Source organism: Toxorhynchites rutilus, chromosome 3 (genome assembly GCF_029784135.1).
Source record: "Toxorhynchites rutilus septentrionalis strain SRP chromosome 3, ASM2978413v1, whole genome shotgun sequence".
NCBI lineage: Eukaryota > Metazoa > Arthropoda > Insecta > Diptera > Culicidae > Toxorhynchites > Toxorhynchites rutilus.
Window position 1 is genome coordinate 56820207 of NC_073746.1, and position 26880 is coordinate 56847086.

Genomic DNA, 26880 nt, shown 5'->3' on the forward strand with positions numbered 1-26880 from the left:
TAAATTCGCGATACTTTTTGAACATACCTCATTAATAGCGTTGTAAACAATTGAATAATTTTTTTAAGAAACCTCATAAGTCCGATTGACGCACTTCTGGTTCTCCTATTTGTTGGTTTCATGTCCGATTATTACATATTTTGTGAAACCGAGTTTTCATCAATCTAACAGTTTAAGCCAACATATAAAGCTTCAAAGTAGGTGGACTTAGGGGGTTTCTCAAACAAATGAGAAATCAGCGGTATATTTAGCGGGTTTGATGTTATTTTTTTTTTGAAGTTCATACCAAGTAAGAAGGGGACTGTTAATAAGTTATTTTCTGTATTAAAGGAGGGGGGGGGGTGCTTGAGATGTTGTATATATATATATATATATATATATATATATATATATATATATATATATATATATATATATATATATATATATATATATATATATATATAAGTAATGCTGTTAGCGTCACGTATGTGTTTTTTTGCCACCGCCAGGACCCTGAAGTCCTTTGAGTGAGTGAACTGGTTGAACTGCGGAAATTTAAAGTACATTTTTCAGTCATTTGAGGTTTTCCGGGCACTTCTATGCAATAAAATAGTTATTTTCTCACATAGTTTCCCGTAGTTATCTCGACGGTCGTGTAGTGGGATACTTTAACGGGAAACGACGAAATGTGCTGTATAATAAAGTCGATTACAGTTCTCGTCTTCAAGTTTCCGAGGGATATTTCCCTTTCCTAATCGATTGAGTAATGTGCGAATAATTTACCCTTAATTATTTCATCTAAATGGTTTACCTGATCCATCCGGAGTAAGTCTCTTCCGATGTCGTTGTATTGGTTTGATATTGATCATGTTTTGTAAGTATGAAATGAATGAATGTATCAAATTGTATATCTACCGTAGCGCTGCTCGTGATAACGATTAGAAACCTGGACTTAGGGGGTTTATCAAAAAAACGAATATTTGTATCCCCAATTCAAGGGGGTTCGTAGAACTATCTTTTTCTGAAATAGTCGATTCAGGTACCCTTAAGGACTCAAAAAATGCCAAAAAGTCAATTTTGATAAGCCAATTTTATGAAAGATCTAGATTATTATTCATTACTAGCTGACTCGTTGGAAAACTCGTCGGCAAACGTTGTTCTGCCATATAAATTATTTCTAGAGAATATTTTGGGTGTTGAATAAAACATAACCAATGTATTTTAAGCGTGTTTGAATGTTTTAACGATTCTATTGAACTCAACTCTTGCCTTCTTAAACCCGTTCGACTCTAACTCAATCAAATGCGGCAACCTTCCCTTGTCGCAAAATAAACGTCAAAATAATTCTTTCGTATTCGTGGAGCAATTTACTTTCTATAAGATTGACAGACCCGGAAGCAATTTTTGAAACTTGAATGGAAATTATCACTTTTTGTATACAAATTTGTTGTCTATGTTTAATTGCGTCGCAAGGTTGACATATTTGCACAACTCGATTGGACTTGAATCGAACGGATTTCAGAATGCAAAATTGCAATCCGTTCGGATAATTTTAACTCTATAGCTGTTACGGCGTTGCTCATGATAGCGTTTCCCAAGGGAATGTATTATTTCTCATGCCACTTATGTTGATTAGGTCGTAGGAATCGCGGTCGTTCACTCTCTACCTTCGCGTTCATATCGGCCATGAATTATTAGTACAGCTCACGAAATCATATAGTGGCATTATACGATACACATAAAATCCATCGAGCGCATTCCTTTATTTTATTCGTCTGGTATAGCTATTCATTAATATTATTTCAAAATGAGTAATGATGTTCATAATGAATGGAGTACCTGTGGTTGGGAATCTTTCGTCAAATTTTTTTTCTGGCTTGCATTGTGGTCACGCACATTCTAGAGCTTTCCACTCAGAATACATCCAAGGCGTGTTGTTTGGTATAGAAATCTGAACTAAATACTACTAAAAATGATGCAAGTAATACTACGATGAGAAGGCGAACGTTGGGAACGTTAGTGCTATTGAAGACGAACATGGAGAGAGTCGAATGTGCGTATGAGACGATGTGCGTTAACGATGAATTCCAGATTATTGTTTTATCTTCGAATCACAATTTCTCGCGCCATTGGGCAGACACCTCCAGCAGATGTTTTATATCAGAATTGATGACGTGATTGACGTTTTGTAAACCGAGCAAGTGAGAACTTCCAGCTCGCCGGCACGCCTGGCTTGTGAGGTTACTCACGAAGTGAGGTTACTTGCGAATGGATGGATGAAGATTCGATCTAGCGCCATCTGTCATTTTACAACATAAATAAATTCGTTCTGTTGTAAAAAACTACTAAAATCGCAATTAAAAATAGTGTATGGAGATTCAAATTTGTGGTTATATGTATTGTTTGAAGCAAAATTTAAGAAAAAAAAATTTTTTCTGCATAGAGGCACTCTAAGCGGTATTAAATATTTAGAAATCGATATCCAAGCGATATCGTATATAGTTTACAACCTATTCTCATGCTTACCAAGTTTTTTGTGCATAATTTCATCAAAATCGGTCGAGCCGTTTCAGAGGAGTTTGGTAACAACTACCGTTACACGAGATTTATATATACAGATATATTATATAAGCCTGTTATTGACTTCGGATTGCCTAGCGGACACTGGTGATTTTCTGGATTTTTTTTGTAATGCTGAAGAATTATCTTGTCGTGTCTATTCTCCCATTCCTTCAAAGTTCTGTTCAAACCAACATGAAATGTAGTCGTTATCGTTCACTAAAGGGTAGGTGTTTCCAATTGTGTGTCTCGGATTTTTCGCGATGGGTCTTCAAGTTCATTAGAACCACTTGTCATACATCATTAGCGATGGAGCGTTTTATTCGCAAACTTCGACAAACAAACGTGATAGCCATCGCTTTTCTTTAGAAAAAAAATAAATAAAAAAACTTCCCGCAAATGACGATTTTTTCGATACAAAAATCGAAATTTTCAATGCCATAAAAATATTCGTTGTTCACACTTTAACTAAATTAATTTGAATACGTTTTGAAGTTGAAGTAGACGCATTTTGAATAGATGTGTTGCCAACTTAAAAATTCCACTGACGTTAGTTTTAATGAAGACAGGCTATTTTTTCACTATTATCCGTTAGAAAAAAAAGATACAATCAAAATGGCATTGGATGACATTCATGATTGTTTCATTGTGAGATATTTTTAACAGCAATCTATACTTCCGCACGAGTACTGCTAGTGGGATCAAAAATTGCTTCCCAGAACGGACACAAAATGAATGTTCGATGGCGAGAAAAAAAGCATATCCTCCTCGATGTGTTAAATAATAATCAAATAATGATGATTTCCCACGAAATAAGAGCTGGAAAATGAATCACATCCATGTTGTTTCGTTCGTAAATATTGAACAACAGGAAATTGCGCCTGGGGAATTTGGGTACCGCTAACAATGCTGGGAATGAAATAATTATTTCTTCCATATGTATATCATGTTCGGAGCAGAGTATAATCTGTTTGATAGCTTCCTGTGTTCTACCCAGATGCGTGGAAAATGAACGCTTACAAATGTGTTAATTGTTCAAGCATTCTCGAGAAGTAGATTCATGGGGAAATTTTCATATATTGAGAGCCAAAATTCGGTGATACGACCACAAAAAGCCAAACCAAGCGTTTTTGAAGGTCTGTGGCGTGGATTCTATACAATCCGTGTGAAGCGGTATAAAATCTCTGTTCTCAACGAGATATTGATATATTCCACACGGAAATGAGTTGAATGTTTGATTTCTCCATCTTTCCAGGAAATCTAAGCTTAAATCGATGTACATGTTCAACAAAAGAAACTGCCAGACTCACGAAACATATTAGCACAGTAATAAAACATGACTTCGGACACCTCCCAAACCTGTTCTCTATCCATGCATTTCATTTGCGTAGAAAATCGCCTCAATTACGAAGAATTTCCAATGATGCGTAAAATTATACAGTAACGCACTGTACGACTTCCGCCTTACTTTGAAGCGTCTCAATATCCCACCAACTCTCCAAACGGAAAACAACTTTATGTAAAACAAGTCTTGTCTTGTACTCTTGTACGCATTTCTCAACAATGGCATTTCTCAATCGCTGTAATCGTTCGGAAGGTTTCCAAACAAACATTAAAATGTCAAACAAGTTGTACGCCACATTCAACCGAAACACGACGAGACACAATCGTCGCAACCGAGGGGACACCGACGATGGCGAATCAATAAATTTTTGGCAAGCGCCACGTTCCGTTGTGGTGGACATTCATCTAGCTCGCGGTTTGGTAACAACCACGGCTGTCCCTTATCTCGCCTTCGGAAACTATCGACTAGGGGGGCTTCTTGAGTGACACACATTGCCGCCGTAGATTTTGCAGGCGGTACCTTCGACGGTGTGATGGAAAAGTCTAAGCCGCGATCACTGCAGCAGCAGCTACTGGCAGACCAGTGCCGTTTGAGGCTGGGTAATAAATTGAAATATTAATTTGCTGACCGGCTGGCTGGCCGGTCGCTGTCGCAGTTGTTGTTGGGTCTGTGGCAGAATGTCCGCTCCACATAACCCAGTTAGCGGCCAACAGCCTCAGCGATGGTCAGGTGCGGCACTCGAATCAAGCATTTCACAAAACTGGAGCACTTTTTATAGTCAAACTTGCATCTCGCATCGAGATCGTCGATTACGATCACCGTCTCAAAACGGTGATCGGTGTTACGTGCGGTCAGGTGTTTTGAATGCTGTCATAAATTTGGTTAGCCGGCGAGAAACAAAATGGTGCTGAGACGAGACAACGAAGCGAAGCCGAACGGGCAATTCGAGCTTTGAAAATCTATCTTTGTTCTTTGGTTTGGTTACGTCTCGATTTGTGTTCAGCGTAAACGAAGTATTTGAATCAATGTGTAATAGGACAAAACGTCTAACAATAATAATCGACGGTGAAATGTTTCCAATCAAGATAAATCATCACTGAAGTATGATAATTTGCATCGCAAATCGCATTCGCCGCATTTGTAATTGATGCCGAAATGGAAGAACGCAAAGTTTAATTACAATCACAATCAGCAATACACGGTACGCTTTGGAACACGGATTTGAACGAGCGCAAATGGATCCTCTAGAGGCTCCAGCAGATAAATATTCATCGAGAAATTTGATATACGCATTCTCAACGAACGATTGCTAGAGTTTCCATGAGCAAGTCAGTCATCAACGTGGAGTAAGCGGAGTACGGCAATATTACGACGAGTATTATTACTGCAATTGAAGACTATAACGAATTTCTCGATTCTAATAACAGAATTTATTGCTGTAAACATGTGATCAGCCTATTAATTTGATGGTATGAGAATTGAGTTCAATTATACTTCTCTATCGTTCCTCACAATTAATTGTGAAATTTGTGAACAGTTTTCATCAAAAACGATATGTTATCAATAAGACGAATATATCAATGACGGCTGCTTTTCGGTGACTGCAATTGTTGGATTTCCAGCATTTCGGTGTAGATGATGATGATGATGGTCCCACTTCATACCCCTACAATGGTTTGAGCAGGACGATTTATCATTAAGACAATTTCTAAAGTTTAACAAAGCACATCAGGAACCAGTATGCAAAATAAAATGAACTGGTTCTTGCAGACATAAATTACTATCATAAGAACATTAAACAAAAGACGGAAACCGAAAAACAAAGATATAATCCCAAGGCATGTCAAGCAAATTTCCAACCCGGGAAGATCCTTGACTGATCGGGAATCGAACCCGATATCCTCAAGTTGTCACTAGATACTTACACTGAGATCTGCCGCGGTACAGAAAAAAACTCGATATAACCATCTGCTAATACGATAGTTTACGAGTAATCCGTCTGGGCTATCCCTGGTTCGAATCCGGTTTCAGAACATTTCATTGTATAACGATTTTCGCCAGTGTTCAAAATCAAGTTATCTATGTCTACCGAAACGCGCGCGTGGCTCAAGCTTTTGTAGACTACTCATTTACATTTTGTTTTTTTTTTTCAAATCTAATTTACAACAACAATAATGCAACAAAAATCCATCATCATCAATACGAACATGATATCTTATGCAAACATAGAAACATTGAAACATTTTTACAAGTTCACAACACAGATTTCACTTGTGAGCGACACAATTCTTTGAACTCAGCCATTGTTGCCGCTCGTTTAATATTTCTGGGCATCGAATTGAAGAATTTAAATCCTTTATACAATAGTGAATTTTGGGACCTGCTAAATAAAAAGTTAGGTGTACTTGCATCAATCGCGTTTCTTATATTATATCTATGCAAATCACTTCCTCGTTCAATTCGATCACACAAGTATCGAGGCAGCATAACATTCAAAATTTTAAAGATGAACACCATTGTCTAGTAATAAATCCTTTGCTTCACAGATAACCACTGTAGCGCGTCCAACATTATGACAGAGGAAGTGTACCTATGACATCTTAAAAATAATCGCATGATTTTATTTTTTAACCAATCGCAATAGTTGTGTATTATTTGCAAGAAACAGGATGGATGAGCAGAAGTCTATGTGTGGTGAGACGAGTGATTTATATAGTTTGACTTTACTAATCATTCTTCAAACGACAAATGGTGCCGTACTTTTTAACAATCTTTTTGAAGACATTATCAATTTGAGACTTAAAAGTTAGTCTGCCATCAATAACTACTCCCAGATATTTCATTTCTTTAACCCGTTCAATAGTCTTACCATCGATTTCAAAATTATCTTTCTGAAGTTTGCTGAAGAAATTATCATGTATTTTGTCTTATTAACATTTAACTTTAATTGTTTGAATTTCAACCACCGAGCGAGAGAATGAAGATCTTCGTTCAAGTGCTCCGCGATTACATTTAACTCGCTGCGATGAACAGAACAGTGTCATCCGCGAACAAGTCGATATCACAAAAACGTAAAACCCGCCGCATATCATTAATATATAAAATGAGTAAAATGGGCCCTAACACACTTCCCTGTGGTACACCAAGTGTGTTATCGATGGGAGCAGAAATAAAATCGTTGAAACGAGTCTTTTGAGTTCTATCACACAAGTAGCTTTCAAACCAGTTGTCTGATGTCCCTACAATTCCAAAGCGCTTCAATGTTTGCAACAATAAGGTCCTAGAAATTGTTTCAAAAGCGCGTTTCAAATCCAAGAACACCGCAAAAATAGTTTCTTTAGCCTCGATATTCTCTTTTCATTTTGCCAACACCAGATTTAGTGCGGTCTCACAAGAGTGTCCCTCTCGATCCCGACTGTTCCGGTATCAGCAAACTATTATTGTCAATAAATTTCATCAGCTGGCCTTTCACAACAAGTTCTAAAATTTTTTCTAATGTGTGCAACATGTTAATAGGGCGGAACTCTTCGGCTTTATCCGTCCCATTAACTTTGGTGATGGGAACCACAAGAGATTCCTTCCAAACTTCAGACACGTGCCCAGTTTGCAATGATTCATTTATCAGGCCTAGCGATTCGTGTCCAATAACATGAAAGCAATCTTGTATCACTTTTGCGTTGACATTGTCGATACCAGCCGATTTATGCAAGGAAAAACAAATATCTCTCAACTTTGCAAATGTGATGGTAGAAAACATTCTAATCGGCAATTGCTGCCTATCGGCTGTATTATTTCTTATGGCTCACTGACCAATTCAATACTTTGATGGATCAATTGAACACTATTCACGAAATAACTGTTGAATTTTTCCGCAATGATTTGTTCCGAATGTTCTTCTGAACCTTCAAAGGTTATGGACCGCGATAAACTATTTTTAGTGTTAAGTAAACTTTTTAGTATTTTCCATAACTCCTTGCTGTTATTCTGATGTTGATCGATTTTCCTCTGTATATATTCACATCTTGTCTTTTTCAAGGCGCGCGCAGGTGTACCTTTTCCAATCGTTCTCTATATTACTTCTACAAAAATTTGAGTACATTTTTTTGAGTTTTATCTCGACGCAAGAGTGATAAAGTGTACCAGGTGTTCGAATTATTCAAATTGATTTGTTTTCTCAAAAACTAGGCTATTGGTACACACTTTCAAGATATTAGTGAGAACAGCTGCTTTCAAATCCAGATTGTCAGTTATTGCAGTAAAATCCAGGTTGCTAGCAACAAGATGAGACAGTGCTTACTTGAATACTTGTTCCAGCACTTGATTTTAACTCTATTTTCTTCACGTTCACTCTGTTCATTCTCAATATATATAAAAATTGTCTCATGATCCGTTATTTTAAATTTGGCCTCTATCAAAGAATGAATTGTATTAAAATTAGAGAAAACGTGATCTATCAAAGTTCAAAGTACTGTTTTTCGAAATTCTTATAACTTCTGTTAAAGTCTGTTTCAAGTTTAAAAATCTGATAGTTGCTTCAAATGCTTCGAATTCTGCACGTTGAGCCAGTCGATATTGAAGTCACCATCAATTACATTCAATTTACTGGAGTCAATGAAACTCTCCCACCAGTTTTCTAAAATTTCTAAAAATCGCTGATTTTGGGCAAACTGGGGGAATGATACAAAATTCCAAAATTTCTGCATACCTCTTTCAACTGAAATTGCCAAGAACCAATTATTTTCAACAGATTCGTTTAACCCAATGTTGAATTTAATCGATTCTTTTGCGTAAATAGCAACTCCTCCAGTGTGTCTGGAATGTGAAAGGCAAAAAGCAACTTTGTAACCCGGGTTTTGAGTTTCAGAAAGAAGAACTAATCGTGGACGGAAATTTTCTACAATTTGGCGTATTGTCACATAATTTGTAGAAAGCCCAGCTATATTGAAGTACAATATTTCTAACTTCCTCCCTTTTCTTGGGTTGCTATTTACTACAAAAAAATGTTGCTTTTTTCTTTTCTAACAGTCTCCGATATACTGGAAACTGTGCACTACAAGCTGGGTGGTTTATGTCCAATTTAAATTTTTGCTCTTGATTAACTTTTAAACAATTTACGCACCTAAATTCAGTTGACGAGCATCCAGATGTTATATGTTGTTCATTACATCTTGAGCATTTATCTTCATTACTACAAACTTTGCTCTTGTGCCCGAATTCTCCACCTTTAACAACAACGTAGAACATTAATGACCTCAGCAACTGAACACTTATACCATCCGATGCTTACTTTACGAGTACTCATCAGACATCCATAAGTGTCATGATCTATTTCAATAATCGTATTATATTTGTTGTACTTTAAACGTGGATTTTCATTTTCTGCAACAATTTTAACATCTCTAATCTTGATGTCATCATTTTGACTTTTTAAAAGATCCACGAAAACGTCTGAGGAATATCGATCACTCATTCCCAATATCTTCAATCTTGGTTTTAATGGTTTGGGAACAACAGCGCTAAACTTTTATCCCAGATTACTCTCTATGTTATTTTTCAAGTTTTCAATGTTATCCTCTGCCGCACACTCAACAATAATCGAGCCGTCTTTCCCGTTCCTGAAGTTGCTAATTTTATGGATTCTTGGATTTAATTTTTCTTTTAAAATTTTTCTGGTTTCGTCATTATTTTGCGACTTGACAGGTTTAATCACGATAACAGGGCAAGGCTTACGTTTTTTTTACGGATTTTGCACTCTTTAATACACTTGCATACGTGCATGCATTGTTTTCAAGCTTTTCGTCATTACCATTGTCATTGATTTCTATTTGTATCGGTTCCTCGCGCCTATTCATTATAATTTGTTTTTTCCTACTAGGGCAGTCCGGTGCCGAACCAGCTGTTCTATCACTCAGATTACGTTTCCTGTTCATCCCAGCTAATTTTCTATCAACGTTACTATTTTCAACAAATGAACTTTTCAAATCCTTCAAATGTTGAGAAATACTGATATAAATACTTCCCATCTTTTGAACTAGCCGTTCATTGAAAGATCTGATCAGTTTCTCCATCTCTCTCCAATCTCCATTGCAATCTTTATTTGATCTTCGATGTTTTTCTGGATCTCGCTTAAAGAAAGTGAGAGAGAAGAGATTTTTTCCATCTCTTTCTTTCTTTCCATTCCTTGCTGATATTTTTGGATCAACTTTACATTTTCTTCATATCTAACAATGAGATTTTGCCGACCGATCAGCTATTTCAACCTAAACCTTGCTATCCCGCAAATTGCATCCTGATCCACTAATAACTTATTTTTCAAATAACCAGAGGGGTGGTTTCCAGTACACTATCGCATTATTAACGTAGGAATATGAAATTAGTGCAGGTGAGAGTGAATATTATATAAATTCGCTATGAAAAATGCCTCGAACGTTACGGCGATTATGTAGAAAAATGAAAAATAAAACGTAGATAATGAAAATCAGCTTGTTTTTTGTCCTAACTTTATTTTTCCGCGATTTTTGAGGCACTGAAACTTATTTTTCGAACGACCCTCGTATTAAATTTCTTTAATGTTTGTATTCGCCGGAAATAATTTCGTAGCGCGGCCCCTTCTTTATTTTTTTTGCGGCCCGAGACACCATGACTAACATGTGTTTGTGGCCTCTATGAAAAAAAAGTTTGTGTACCGCTGTTCTAGATGATAGTTTGAGTCACGGAACTTAATTGAGACATTGTGTACATTAGACTTGTAACTAACTTTCATGTATTCTAGGGTGTGTATTGATTTACATTACATACTTATAAAAACTGGACATGTGAAGGATTTTTTTGTTTGATAAATTTTGGTCGCATCCGATAACCAACCAAATTCGCAGACCAGATATGTGCTGTCCGTTGAAACACTTCCCGTGGCACCGTTTTCCAATCCAATCCATTCACGGATTGATTTGCGAAAAATGGCCAACGGTGGGGTTTGAAAATAAAAAAGTTGAAACGTGAGCGAAAAACCGCCGATAAAATAACGAATAACATTTTTAGATAATAATGGCTAATGAGGCACGAAACGCGGACCGAGCGCACCAATTCGCGCTGCAAATAGCTGGAACGCGAATCGTGGCGGGAAGGGATCTTTGGGCCGCAAAGAAAATATATAAAAAAACAAATCCACAAAAGTTATGCACCGAAGTCGGCCACTGGGTCTCTGAAGCAGTTCCCACTCTTTATCGGTTCGCGCAAGTATACGCGGAACGAAACAGGCAGAGAAAAAGTATAACAATTCGAATGTTTACTGAATGCAACTCTAGTGCGGGCCGGGGAATGCCGACGTTTGGCGAAGGGGACGTCTGCGTGGGGGCACCAAAATTAGAGCAAATGAAGGAATTCCATTCCGACCAACACAAAATGTTGATTTGATTTCTCGACGACCTCTGCACGATCTGATGCAAGAATGATAACTGATTGGCCATTTTAATAACTATGTTTTGGAAACGAGACCGATTTTTTATTACATCATAAAGGCATCCGTTATGCGAGTCACCGTTTTTGGAGCAGTTTTTCGGTTCGCAGCTCGATCATGGTCGTTGGAATATTTTTTGCGAACCACGGAAATTGGCTCGCAATGGCCCCCGCACAATGACAAATGCAATGTTTCCGTTGAAGTGTTCGTCTGATAAATTCCTGCGATAATTTCCTTAATCCGAGCGAAAGAAAATTATCACTAATGTGTCTTCAACCGCAATCGGCACTTGACCATGATATTGGCCGTCACTGTCGTTTAATTACCTCCTTCCGTCCCCTCCTCGGGTATCACTCCTGCGCCCCGTTTCATATGACCGTCGTCCATCTCTGGGATCTGTGCCGGGCAAAACGGAAAAAGCTCTGTCGATAAAACAGAAATATTTATTACGTAATTAAAGGCCCCGAGAGTCATCCTTTTTCGTTATCGGATTTTCGAGTCAGTCGCTATAAAACATAACATAGCCGCGAGATACGTCTACCGCACTCAAGATTTTCGGGTAGAAATTCGGCGAAAGCCCTTTTGTTTCTGACGTTTCGGGCGCCAGAAATGAAGTGATTTCCATTTGTTTCTTCTGGCAAACATGAATGAATGAAGCACCCTAGTAGAGCGAAAATAATCGAGCCTCTAATTGGATGTTCGGGTGCATTTGAATTCCTAAACTTTTTTTTTTGTTTTGGGGGGTTCCGATTGTGTTCACGAGCAAATTAGGCGCCATATCATTTTTATACCGATCGTGAGGTAAGACCGGAAGGTGAAATTAGATTCCAAATTAGGGCCCTTAAGAAAGTCTCACTTAGTGGGGTTTTCAGACGATTGCATAGACTTGCAACGATATTTCCTTTCACAGGTAGAGAAGTGGTTAATTGTTTCGATGATGTGTGGTAAAATATCAACCCAACGGACGCCGGTAAATATGATGGAATGTTATATAACAGTTCGTTTGTGATGTGTGAGAGAGTTGGACAACAAAGTGGGAGTAAGGCGAATTTGCATACCAAGCGATTGCTTCGAACGGTTGTGAGAACAATGAGAAGACATCAAATGAAATCAAAGTTATAATTACTAATTGAGTGAAACCATTCAGAGATCTTTGGGAAACGAAAAGAGAGTGCGATGAAGCCCTGAAGAAGACAACAGCCAATTACCTCTTCATTGTTTTCATTTCATTTTGTTTTTTTTTTCTGATTTTTAAGCTTGCAATGTGGTTACGAAAAGTCTTTATTTAAAACACCATTGGTTCACTAATATGTTTTTCTCTTTTCCAAAATCTAGATAACGCTCGCCGCCGTCGGTTTACGTAGTAGGAAGATTGGTGTGTTCTGTAAGTTACGATAGCTGCAAGAACCTCTCGGTGTCGGTGGTGATTTGAAGAAAACCTTTGACGAGAGAAAAAAATAATCATACAGTGTGAATTGTGTTTATTGGTAAAACAAAGGCGCCAACCGTGTCTGTGGAACCGTAAACCGGAACCGTACCCTCTCTTTGGTTTCGGCCCTAGTGTTTCAGTATCATCCCGTCACTGTTTCCAAACCCCTAAACCGTAGATCCGTGCCACCCTCCGGAAATGGCCTTGTCAAGGGCCTACTGCTGCTTTGCGGTGCTGCTGCTCTACTTCGGGGTGCTGGCCCAAAGTGGAGCACCGGTTCGTCCAGGCACGGGTAATCCCTCGCCGCGGCTCCCGCGCACCAGTGCCAGCCAGCTGTCGGCTCAGAACAACAACAGCACCGGGATGCGTAATCTGGCCGCGAAGAACCTCACCGCCCAGCAGACACGTGGGAACTACAGATCAAGGTGAGTGGCAAGTTCATGTTTTTGTTGTGCCTTACGATAAAATCACCATGAAGCTGCGTAGTGTTATTCAAATCGCGCGTCACATAAAAGGTGCGAAACGAAGTGCGTGATGGCGACGGCAAATGCTACCGGAAATAATAATTTATCATTGAAATTAGTTGTATAGTTGTTGTTCCTTAATGTAATTGTTATTGTTTACTGAAATGCGTGTTTTTTTGAAAATATAAATAATAAATGTTCTATTTGGAATTTTGTATTCGAATTGTCAGCAATTATTTGAAGAAAACAAATAGTTGAACCGCGTGACACAATTAAAAAGTCCGTTTCATCAATATCAAAAAAACCGAATTTGATTTAGGTTTTGTTACTAACACGAACATCCGTTTCTTCGGCTTCTAAAGCATTTCAAATAAAAACAGTTAATCAGTTAATAAAAAAAGACATTCAAGATGGTTCACTTTTTAAAAATATAATAATTATATATTAATTAAATATTAAAATTATTATAAATATTATTATTATATTAAATATTAATAATATTAAGGAAATAGTGCTAGTCCAAATTCTTTCCCTTGTGTTTTTAGATTATTATTTTTTGCGTTCGATATACAAGTCCACCACTCTCTTATTTGTAAAAAAAACTATGATGTAGATAACCGAAGCATTGCATCATTGTTAACATGATGCAGCCGGAATGAGATTTAAACATCGCAACGAAGATGAATATTTTTTTAATTGTTTTTCAATCCCAAAACAAGAATTCGAGTACAAAAATCCATCTATTGATTTGCAATACAGCACGTCATTGATTCGGTTCTGGTGTGAATCCTAGCATTGTACTGCTGGAATTTGAGCTTCGTTCTGTGTTTTTTTGCGGATAACTGGCAACAAACTGGTTATGAGGATGTTTATGTAGTCAGAACTCTTCATTTTTTGTGACGAAATTTAAAAAAACTCCAACTCCAACAAAACTCCACAATGCACCTAGCCCATAGCAGATCCACCTCCAAAGATGATCATAGGAAAAAGTTGTGCAAATCTTGCCAGTTACTAAACCCGTCCGATCCGTCTAGGATAAACTTTTTTCTCGTCTAAAAACATCACCTTTGTTGGTTTCCTACGGTTTTATTTTTGCAAAATGCATAGAGTGTAGAAGATTGTCATAAATAATTGATATTATACCTTTCCAAATTTGCGACATGTTCCAGTTCACAAATTTCAATCGCCAATTAGCAACGAGAAGCACTTAGATTGAGAACACAGAGATTGTAAAAAAATCTCTTATAATTTTCCTGATACTCACCCAATACCATTGCGTGTCTGCATATATCGCAGTAAGTTCTAATGTTTTTTGGCAAATTTTTAGTCTAGTGTATTCCCAAAACACCTGTGAACCAGTGTTGCCAAATTTTAATCTGTGCCAGAGGGGTTAAAAATCTCTCTTAACTGTACTTTTCCTCCAAAAATCTGTACCATCGAAAATATTCGTTGCAGAGAAAAAAATAATTTATTAGCATGAAAGAAATACTCATTTACTACAAATACTACATTTGCAAGCCATTAGTGTGTTTGACAATGTTTATACATAGTTTTTCTGAATCTAGATGTTTTCCACGATGTTTGAACAATTTTTTATCAATATAGCGTTCATCGTATCGCTGCTGAGTCGATTTCGAAGCTTATTTTTGTTCTGATTATATTCAGAAAAAAATCGCTCGACAGTTGCCGAGGAGGAAGGCACAATGAGAACGTTACAAACAAGGCATCGAAGCGCCGAAAATGCAAGCGAACCGTCAATTCTTTTTAGACATCCAATTTTTGTCTCTCAACCCTGCACATGGTCGTTTTTTGAAACTGTAATTTCCTCACGACGTAATTTAATCTTTGGGGTACGGAATTAATTCTCCACATCTTGTACATTTCCATTGTAAAATGCTGGAATCGCTGCTGACACAACGTTAACGCTTGTCGAATTGGAAAAGTTTCTGGAATTTAACATTGCCGCAGCCTTCAGCGTCGAATCATCAAAATCGAATCTTTTTCTTATTTGTTTGATCAGCTCCACCAACAAACTGCGACAAATATCCCTAAAAATGATCAGCCGTTTGCTGTCCATTGTGTTGATAGTTTTTTTCTGCTGCAATTGAAACCTAAAAAATCTTACTGCTTTTAAAATGATCATCGAATTTAATAGCATTGGACATTAAAACAACGTAAGATTCCTCACAGATATTCATGACAGTGATCAGATGAAAATCTTTCATCTCTTCATGTAGCATCGTGGATTCAGGATTTTCAGCCTGGAACAAACGATTTCATCTGTTGATCTGGGGCAAAACATACGCCAAAAAAGCAACTGCTGCGAAAAAGGCTTCATGTAGAGGAGGTGGGGGTAAAACGAACATGTTAAGCAGAACTTCAATTATATCTTTGGAAACTCATGTTTCCCAAAACTTTGATGCAGTTTCTTGCGATTCAATATACTGTTTTTCTACCTGATTGGTCAAATATTTTACAAAAAAGTGTTTTTCAATGTTTTTTTACTAAAATAAAAACAGACCGAAAATTACGATATTTTTTTCGATGCGAGTATAATGGACATATAGTGGGGATAATATGGACAGAGAATAATTTTATTCAACCAAGGTCTGAACTCATCCCGAATGTCCGTTAAATGATGAAAAAATCGAATTGATCCACCTAGAAGTGATATTGTGCTTTCCAGCAGTATAAACGGACAGACCCTCAATAATTTTGCTGTCGGTTCCAGTCAGCTTCTAAACAGTCCACAGGTATTCCTCAGAAATAGGTTAAACAGACTTTTCACAGTTCATTTCACTCGCTCTGGCAACTGTCCGTTTTATCCCACCAGTACAATTATGTCAATAACTTCAATTTTTCCACTTAAAAAAGTATTTAACTTTCCGTACACATCTAATATCGCTTGCCTGTTAACTCACAAACCGAAATATAACCATTAGCGAATTGAATTTTGATATTAAACCACTCAAAATGCCTAATATCGAAGCAGCTAAAACTGATTTCTCACGCAGAGTCATGTATGATTTAAATATTATAGGCTTAAATATTATAGAATAACATGTAGAAGATGTTCTCATTAATAGAAATCTGAAATTCAATTTGTAACTATACAAATCAACAACCTGTCCATATTGCCCCACCCCCTACCCGCGGTTCCCCTACATGTGGCAACACTGATTCGGATCCTCTCGTCGCTAACTGTTCCAACAACGCTTTGTGGTCATTTAATTCGTCACCTTCAATTGGACTTCGGGACAAGTGACTCAGGACAGGTTATATACCAGGTATTCTATTTACGTTGTGCATTTATCGATGTTTGAGTTCACGGTGGGTAAACCATGGAGCCGTCCATTAATGGTGTAAATCGAGGCCATTAAGGTGAAGGTGGAAGCTAGCCACAAATGGCTGTTACAATGGCGCTCATTTATTTCATCTACCTCCTTTACTCCTCGCCCGAAAATCAAGAATTTTGCGAAACAGTGTGAAGAAAATGATCGTTTGCACACACCTCCCGCCAAGTAATATTAACCAAAATCTAATCGATTACTCACCAAATATTAGGCTGTCAAAAAAGTCCTGCGGTATTTCCGCGAGGTGTCGTTGTAAGCGCGTAGTTCTAGTTGTATTCATTGTATCGAGTGATACTATAGCTTGTTGGAAAGGTATTTTTGCGCTATAATATAGTCCTTGACAGTGTTTTGTTTGGTTAAGCCGTTCGTGAGTTATAGTGTCGCAAATATGGAGCAAAATAAAGAGAAAATCCGACATATTTTACAGTACTACTATGACAAAGGCAAAAATGCATCTCAAGCTGCCAATAAAATTTGTGCAGTTTATGGACCCGATACAGTTTCCATTTCCACCGCACAACGATGGTTTCAAAGTTTTCGTTCTGGTGTAGAGGTCGTCGAAGATGCGCCACGCTCCGGAAGGCCTGTCTTCGAAAATGGCGACAAAATCGTTGAATTAGCCGAGAAAGACTGGCATAGTAGCAGCCGTAGCATCGGCCAAGAGCTGGGGATAAGTCATCAAACCGTTATTAACCATTTGAAGAAGCTTGGATTCACAAAGAAGCTCGATGTATGGGTGCCACACACGTTGACGCAAAAAAAAACATCTTTGACCGTATCGACGCATGTGAATCGCTGCTGAATCGCAACAAAATCGACCCGTTTCTGAAGCGGATGGTGACTGGCGATGAAAAGTTGGTCACTTACGACAACGTGAAGCGCAAACTGTCGTGGTCGAAGCCCGCTGAAGCGGCTCAGACGGTGGCCAAGGCCTCATTAACGGCCAGGAAGGTTCTGCTGTGTGTTTGGTGGGATTGTCAAGGAATAATCTATTATGAGCTGCTTCCCTATGGCCAAACGCTCAATTCGGACCTGTACTGCCAACAACTGGACTGCTTGAAGGTAGCACTCATGAAGAAGATGCCATCTGTGATAAACAGAGGCCGCATTGTCTTCCATTAAGACAACGCCAGGCCACACACTTCTTTGGTGACGCGCCAGAAGCTCCGGGAGCTCGGATGGGAGGTTCTTTTGCATCCTCCGTATAGTCCGGACCTTGCACCAAGTTGCACCTGTTTTTGTCCATGGCGAACGAGCTAGGTAGTCAGAAGTTAGCCACAAAAGAGGGCTTTGAAAATTGGCTATCCGAGTTTTTTGCCAATAAGGAAGCGAGCTTCTATAACAGGGGTATTATGAAGTTGGCATCTCGTTGGGAACAAGTCATCGAACAAAACGGCGCATCTTCTTCTTCTTCTTCTTCTTCAATGGCACTAACGTTCCTAGAGGAACTTCGCCGTCTCAACGTAGTATTCCTTGCGTCATTTTTATTAGTACTTAGTTGAGATTTCTATGCCAAATAACACGCCTTGAATGCATTCTGAGTGGCAAGCTCTAGAATACGCGTGATCACAGTGCAAGTCGGAGGAAATTTCTTTGACGAAAAATTCCCCCGACCAGAACGAGAATCGAACCCGAACACCCGGCATGTTAGTTATGACGCTAACCACTCGGCCACGGGAGCACAAAACGGCGCATATTTGACTTAAAACAGATGATTGTAACTAATTTTATGAACAAATGAAAATTCAAAAAAAATACCGCAGGACTTTTTTGACAGCCTAAATTAAATTTTCATCTACCGTCGCAATGTATAGTGGAAAACGTCGTAAAACTCGAGCTAGTGCTCTGAAAGTTAACTTTTCATTTTTCATCTTTCCGCAATGGTTTTGTTCGTACTGGTGAAAACATCGTTACTTTTTCGACACTGATGCCAGACAACATCATCGAAACAGCTATAAAAACCATTCAATAATTCCTGTTATATTCCTGAGTCATAGCGTTTCATGTCATGAAAATTAATTTAAAAAATTGTGTTGATATCAATATAATTATTATTTCTAGGTTTAATGGGTCTATAATGTAAATTTTAGCAACTTGAACATTGGTTAAGAAAATTGTATTGCAGAGCTCGGAACACTGCAACGGCTGCCTATGCTTTAAAAAATAGTAAACGGAAAAGTATTACATTCAATCAAAATGCCTCGGCCAACGAAAAGAAGGGTTAAGGCTCTCCAACGTGAGTATGTGAAAACAATACGATCAACGAAGGAAAACATTGAGGAATTATCAATATCAAGTTACTGTGCGGAAGAACTTGTTGATAACAAAAGAGCCGCAATTCGCTTGTGCTCTAAATTTGCTTATGTTACGCTCAGAATGTTATTTCATATGCAACTATACCTTCTATATATATTTATATTTGCAATTGTTCATTGGAACACTTCGTTCATACATTTTACTTCAGTATTGAATTGTTATTTTTTTCAAATGTATTCTAAGATTCGTGTCAGTGAAACGCCACACAGTCTGATAAGTGAATTGATCTATGTACGTAAAAAGATCAAAACTAACGAAATTTGTTTCGTTTGTTTTTTGCTCTTCTCTCACAAACACTATTACCCCATTCTTACACGTGGTTTTACCTATACTACTACAAAGGTTTGTTTCCACCTTCATCTTAATGGTGTACGTGGGCAACGAAATTCATGTTAGGGTGGAGTAGTAGTGGAGGGTTGAAGCGAGGTTGAATGAAGAGACAGATTTGTATTCATTCGTTACGTCAATCAGAATAACCATTTTCTAGAATAGTTCATCAGTCATCCTCGCTCTTAACGCTCGTCAATTAATTTCTAGACAATTCAAGTCATGTTATCGGCTTATGCCAAAGTATGCCAAAGATTGTCATGTTTCATCTTCAAAAACGACCCTGGTGAGGAAATTTTCAGCTTATTTTTGCAACCAAGATTCGCAGCGATCCTACTTGGTTCCATGAAGCGAGTTTACTTTCTCAACGCGTTTGTGTCGTATTATTACGGTTTATTACCTGCACAATCCTATTTCTAGCACAGATTCTAATGAATAGCTATGCGAATCCGTGCTGGTGATACAAGACTCGGAAGTTCTCGGAATCACTCTTGATTCCAAAATATTGCATCAAACTAATGAACCAGTGCCCTGACGTACACGTTTCCAGCTCTTCTGGTTATCCGAAGCAAAAAACCAATAGATCCTTAATCAGTAAAGATACCTCTATGGTTTGTACCTCGTTTTGTTTATTATTTTGAACATTCGCCTGATTAATGCATACCGTGGTGTCTTAAATATGTTTAGGTTTTAAGTTAAATTATCGAAATTTTTGCACCTGTTAATTTTATCCGCATTTTCCCTATAAGCCCAAGAAGAAAAGTAAAACTTACGATGTTTGCTCGTGCTCGTTGTATTGATCTTGTGGAGGGAAGACTGAATCACGACATCAACCAACTGATTCTACAAAACCACGTTCAATGCATTCTCAAATAAAATCCGAAGTGATGAACAATCAAATAATGTCGTAGTACTACGCCAAAAATGAGGTTAAATGAAATGAATACGAATTTGATTGATCGGACTTAGGGTCTGGATCAAATTCGGAACTAGGGTGGATCAAATGAGGTTGGTTAGATGAGAATTAGAGAAAAGCAACCAAAATGTGATATTGGTTATTTGAGGGGAAACATTAGGTTGAGGTTGCGACTAGTAAAGATGTCTTCAACCTGTAAGTCATGAGTGATTCGGATAGTTTAGCTTTGGGCAAAATTAAAGTTCTAACCAGATCAGACTACATGCTCGATGTCATGATAGCCATCACAACGAGCGAAAATGTTACTATCAACGATCCCAATAGAGTACAGATGTGCATCTATCAAGTGATTAGTAATTAGGTATAAGTCTAAACATCACGCGAGTGAAGTAGCCTACTTACATTCAATTCCTTGAACGATAAGTTTGTCCATACCAAAGAGATAATTTGGAGCAATCAGCGTCTTCGCTCTGTATAATGAAGCAAACTCACTTTCCGGAAGAAAAATTGAGAAATGAACAATTCTTCGTTGATATTCAGCAGACGTACGCGAGTCATTTTTGGCGACTCAGCGTAGAGCTTGCTTGTACCAAGGTAACGCACTGTACCGTAGCATTCTTCAAGTCCGTTGAGCGTAAAGTTATTTAAAATTATTGATCGTGAGGCCTCTTTTTCCGTTATCGTAATCTGAAATAGATATGTTAACATATGGGGATGCGTCAATCGATAATCTCAAAACTGTTCGTGTTTCGGGTTCAGCCTATAACGGTTCTCGTTCTTTAAATAGATAAACATTCAGTCAAACAATCCACCCACCCTATTTCGTCCGACTAGCCTTTCTGCTAGCATTCATTTTACGCAGAAAGGCCGCGGAATTCACTCGCGCGCAAACACATCTGCTTTATATATGCGCACATATACTGGTTTTTCTCCAATTGATCTATGCGAAAATCCAAACAATCTAGTACCGAACCACGGTACGCGCGAGGACAGCGTCGCATCACGCCGCAAAAGGTCAAGTTGTTTGGGTACTGATGCCGCTCTACCGGTGCATCTTCACAATACGCTCCGACAGCTTACTATTTCTAGCACCTATGTGCTGTTGCAAGTGTGTAACCTCTTCAGACATCATCACCATCACCATCATCATCATCATCATCATCTTCATCATCACGATCGCCAAAAGCCAGCTGATCAACACTCAGTCTACTAGGAACGGTTCGGCTTCTGCCGAGTGGCGGAAAACCAGTTTTGGTGGTAAGATGCGCACCCTACCCCTACTAGTGACGAACTATTTGTAAACAAAAAATAAATGAATAAAAAATCCTTACGAACACGATGAGTCCAATAACCCCCGAAGAGGGCCTGCTGTTTGGCGTAGGTGATTTATCATGAAAACATTTCCAACACGCTGGTTACTACAAATCTTCACCGATTGAAAGATTGTCAACGAGTGTGGGATGAAGGTGGGGGGCCGACAAACTGGCTCATCTCCGAAAGCATCGTTTGAATGTTAATATTTTGTTTCATGCGAGAAAGGGGGTTTCTGCTTGTCTCAATCAATGCAACTGGAAGAGTTAGAATTTGAAAGGTGCAGTTGACCAGACAGTAAGTGTACAACATCATGAGTTTATGAATGTACTATTATAATAGTATAAGTCGAATCGGTTATATTAGACTCATTCACTGGCAGCCGATGCAATCGTTTTTGTAACCAGGTAAATCGTTTAAACCGCAGAAAAGAGATTGTTTTGTGAGTAAAGCTAATGTACTTTTTATTTACAAAGTTGTCCGATAAAAAATTTAATATACACATCTCAGATTAATAGCATAATTTTCGTTGCGAAGTTATGAAAACGCAGTGTGATAATTTACAAAATATTATTTGCTAAAACTATTCTTCCTATTCATTCTACTAATTGTTATGTTTGAGGTTTGAAACTATTGCGACATTCCTGTGGATTTTTTTTTCACATTTTGCGTTGCTCAACTAGCTATACAACCCTTTTCGACAACAGAATCAACAGACCTAATCACCTCCATCATCTTGTTTAATTCATTTTTTCGCGGGGACGCCAAAAGGGGTGGAAATTATGAGCCCATTCGGTGCATAATCCGTTTTCAGCGTCGCGTTTATTGTCCCTAAAACTTTGTCCACCAGCTGCGAGCAGACGCTGAGTTGGGTCCGATAGATCCGATAAGAGTTCAAAAGATTAAATATGCACAATGAGGTTGGCTTTTGCCAACAGCACTAATCCTTTTTCGCGACGATGTGAGAAGAGAAAGAAAAAAAACCTCCATAGGTGATTATGGACATCATTCAATTTGCGGACACTAATCGAATCATCCGAAATGACGGATTAGCGAAAGGTTATCGGTAAATATTCATTTCTACCATCGCAGCTGCTATTCATGTTGTGTATGGGACTGATCATTACGCATCAGGTGGGAATTGGATTTGCGCCGATAGTATCCGCTTTTTTCGTTGTTGTTTATTGACGACAGAGAAAGATAATGTATCCTATTATAAGCAATAAAGTTATATCATTTGCTGTTTGGAGGTTTTCACAAGTATCCTTGATATGTTGCGTACAGTTCACGGGGTCAGATCAATGAAACTCGGCGAATGATTTAATGAGGTGTTATGCTGAATACCGAAATATGTTTTTAATTGTTTGTTGCAACAATAATCAAATAATGTTATAAATAAATTTTATAAATCATTTATCTCAATCGGAATAAAAAGTATCAACTTACCCGTGTACGGTCCAACTGTGAACATTCGAACAATAGGAATACTCTTACGCCGAAAAAGGCGACATTGTGTAATTTACAGAATGTTATCGATAAGATAGGAATACTCTAACGCCTAAATGGCTGCTCTGTAATTTACAACATGTTTATCGATAAGATATAAAAAATACACGAATAAATTCGGCTTTGTTACAGCTGAAGTGCTAAATGAGTCAAAAATAAATAAATAGATGGAATAGAAAAAAAATCTACGCAATAAAGGGAGTGGTGCTCAGAAATCGTCATTTGAGTATGAAAGAGCTAGCCCGTAAATTTAATATCTCTCACGTCATGCTTCGGCTGATGTTTTGGGCATGAGAAACGACGCAGCACGACTAGTGCTAAAAGAGCTCAATTTTCTTAAAAAAAAAATCACAATCGATTGGCTAAACGTATATGGTTGTGAACTTTTTCCTAATTCCGAAGCTCAAATTACCGCTTCGTGGGACGCGTTCTGACAGCATTGAAGACATAAAAACAAATTCGCTGCATCAACTGAAGACAATTCCAGCTATACAGCTATAAAAAGTATTTCGATGACTGGATTGTTCGTTGGGAAAGTGTAGTGTAGTGCTTCCGAAGGGCCTAATTCGAAGGCGATGAAGTAAATTGATTTTGAAATAGGATTCGATGATAAATAAAGCATTTTCTTTGAAAACACAAGTTATCGGTATATATTTGACAGAATTTATCTCGTTATTCCATCATAACTGAGCAATAAGCGTTCGAAGTTGAACAATTTCCGTGATGCGGCCGTTTTTCCGATTTTAAATTTGTACCCCTAATATGTTCTCGATTCGTAATCCTTGTTACTAGCTTTGTTATTTAGTGCATTTCAACTCAAAGCGTCAGTATGAATATACTTTTCGTCAGTTCAGTGTTCATGTCCTCAGAGACCAGTGGTACTCAACCTTTTTTCATAAGGGCCACAAACATGTTTTAGTCACGATGTTACGGCCCGCAAAAAAAAATAAAAATTAAGGAGAGTGGTGTCCAAGACACGACCGCGTTCTTAGCGTAGGACTATACAATTATAGCCGACGAGAAACGAGCATTACAAGAATTCAAAAATGAAACTATGTAGTATAATAACTTTGTGCTACAATAGTGCTTAGAACTAATATGTACTATTGAACAATGCCTATAGCGACACTGAAATACTGAACTTATTGATTATCTAAGTAGTTTTACAGTATCTCTTAGCAAAATTATTTTTCCAACGCTTCAAAGAACACTTAGACTGAACACAGAAAATCCGAATCGGGTCGGGTGTATGAAGGGCTGATACCGTCAACACAAACCGCAGCGGGACAGTTTTCTAATGAAGAATCACGCTAATGAAGATTCCACGCAGCTCTAACGAAAAATGATTGATTGGTCGTAGAATGTCATAAGTTCATTCACGATTTATCAGTCACGATTTATCAGTCATCTGTCCAGCGATCAGATGACAGGGGCAACCAGGCTTTCCAAATGGTCTTTCCCAAGGCCAAGTGTTTAGTTTAGTTTTCCAAATTGGACTTTTCTAAGGCTAGAGGCGAATGAACTGAGATAGTCTGTGAGTCTATAACTCTTTAACTTTTTGATAACTCAAAAAAAAATACGTATGTGTCATTCAATCATACACAACAAATTTTCACATAACGATTTAAAAACCGACGCGATACGTCCTGTTCAATATTATTTTCTGCTTTGCATATGAACGTTAGTGCAAGCTCTGCACTATGCGTATTTTGCGTATATCCTGAAGCGAAAAATTTTGCACGTCCGTTCAATGCAGTAACAAAATACAAATTGAGGTTGGCTGGAGCGAACACATTGTTTTTAGTGCATTCACGGTCATCTGACAACATGCATCAACCGTTCATCAATCTACACTCAGATGAATTTTCAAGCAGACACCCATATCTATGAACATTTATGATTGCAATTATTTTCTCCCAAAGCATTTTTTGAGCTGTGGAAAAAAGTATTTGAGTCTTTAACCCTCTACAGCCCAAGCCCGCCTTTAGACGGGCTTCGCGGATTCTCTTTTCAAATTATTCAGACATTATTTTCACCCCCACTAGAACGTCTTTGGAATATTTTCATCTATCACACATACACATTGTTTTTATGCTGGCAGCTTTTTGCAAGGAGTATTTTATGTTGAAAGTCGGAAATTCGAGATAAAAGTGGAGTAGGTTTTTTTTAGATAAATGAAAAACTTGGGCGGTAGAGGGTTAAATAACAAACATCAATCATACACCTTTTATCTTTCATATGAAGAAGGCTGACCAAACGTACCGTTTTGAACAGGGCAGTGCCGTGTTTTCGACAATTTTGAATTGTACCATCTTTGTACCATGTTTTGTACTCTTTGTACTGATAAACTGAGTATTTGGAGCAAAATCCAAATATTTGCAATAATGCCCTGTTGTACTACGATTCATTTGGATCCCATGCTTTAAATTGCTTCTCTCTAGAGATTATTTAGTGGCTTTTCCAACAATGATTTGCTATGTTCAAAGAGATAATGAATCTGCCATTAAAGTTGCTGTTTATTTTGATGATTTTATTACAATTTCTCTATATAAAAGAGAAGAAATATTTTTGACTAGGGAGGTGCAGTGTTCTTAAGAAATATAGAGAGTCGTATCCAAGAAAAGACCACGTTTGTTTAAAGGAATACGGATTACGGATCTTTTAAACAAGTGGAACTTCCCGTATTGGGTGGTTGGCATTCCAAGGGAACCCAATATACTATATTTACATTCTTCAAAGCATACAATATACAGATTTTGAACCGTTCCAGCATCTGAGGCCGACTCAGTGCGTGAAACGATTTCACTTTTGGAGTTTGTGTCGGGCAAAACCGTTGTGTTGTCAGCATTAGGTGAGATTGCTGACTTCTCGCTAGTTGGAGCGAGACTGAGTATTAGAAAACGCGAATGACTTATTAATGTATAACATATCAAATAATTCTTAGAGAATTTCCGATTCTATTGGTTTGCAGTAAAACTAACTATAAAACTACAGTGGAGCCCCGATTATCCGCGAAAGCGAGTTTCATAGTAATTCTATAGAGCGTTCCGAAATTTGTCAGTAAAAGGTAGGCACTTGCTTTTTTGTGACTTGCGGTGACCTAGCCAGACTATTTCGTGTTTTCTAATTTGGTACCTGTACTGAAAAAAGTAGTCCTACGTCAAAACTAGTTGATTTAGGTGGAGTACAGGAGGAAAAATTTCTTAGAATTATGGAAATTTTTCACAATACTGCTCCAACGCAATCGAAATGGAAACCTAGTCTAGGATAAACATAACAGTATTATTAACCACTTGTCCGACGATTTCATTTCCAACAGCACGGACCAAACACGAGGACATCTAATCGTTCCACACTGCTAAGCGAGCGTCAGATTCGATGTTGTAGATTTTGGCACTGTTTAATCACCACGAGTGTGGTTCAACTTGTAGGCTAAAGAGTTAAAGTCCATTCCCGTGTGGCCAGATATTCAAAGTAGCATTCAAAAATTTCTTGTTCATATACACGCGACAAAAAAATAAGAGGAATAGAGTTCGAAGTCGAAATTTTTAGGTGATCTTTGGGATACTCGAACTCCGTGATACACTAGGATAAAAATTTACCTGCAAACATTAGAACTTGCTGCAAAATTACAGAAGATTTTCTTAAACACTTGAAAAAACTTTTTCTTAATCGATACAAAAAAAAAACAAATATTTGCCTTATACAAAACTTGTTGGAGTTTTCTAAACCCTTCTTCCGATTTGCGGTGCGATCATTATAAATTGAATTATTAATCTTCAAAGAAGAAGAGGTTATTTTTCATTTAAACAAAAATATCTCTGTATGGAATGGTCCTACATGAATGTTCTAGGAATCAACCTATTTGATAAGGTTAATTGGATTTGCCATTGAGTTAGAAAAAAATTGTGTTGGT

At 37.9% G+C, this 26880-nt stretch overlaps 1 protein-coding gene across 3 annotated transcripts in view; it reads left to right on the top strand.

Moving 5' to 3' along the window:
• LOC129775400 (fibrinogen alpha chain) overlaps positions 1 to 26880 on the top strand; it is a 396109-nt gene that overhangs the window by 10318 nt on the left and 358911 nt on the right. For all 3 annotated transcript variants that reach the window (XM_055780118.1, XM_055780117.1, XM_055780119.1), the window contains exon 2: positions 12678 to 13196. In XM_055780118.1, coding sequence (XP_055636093.1) covers positions 12970 to 13196 — 227 coding nt within the window. In that variant the 5' untranslated portion in view covers positions 12678 to 12969. The remainder of the gene's footprint in view (positions 1 to 12677; positions 13197 to 26880) is intronic.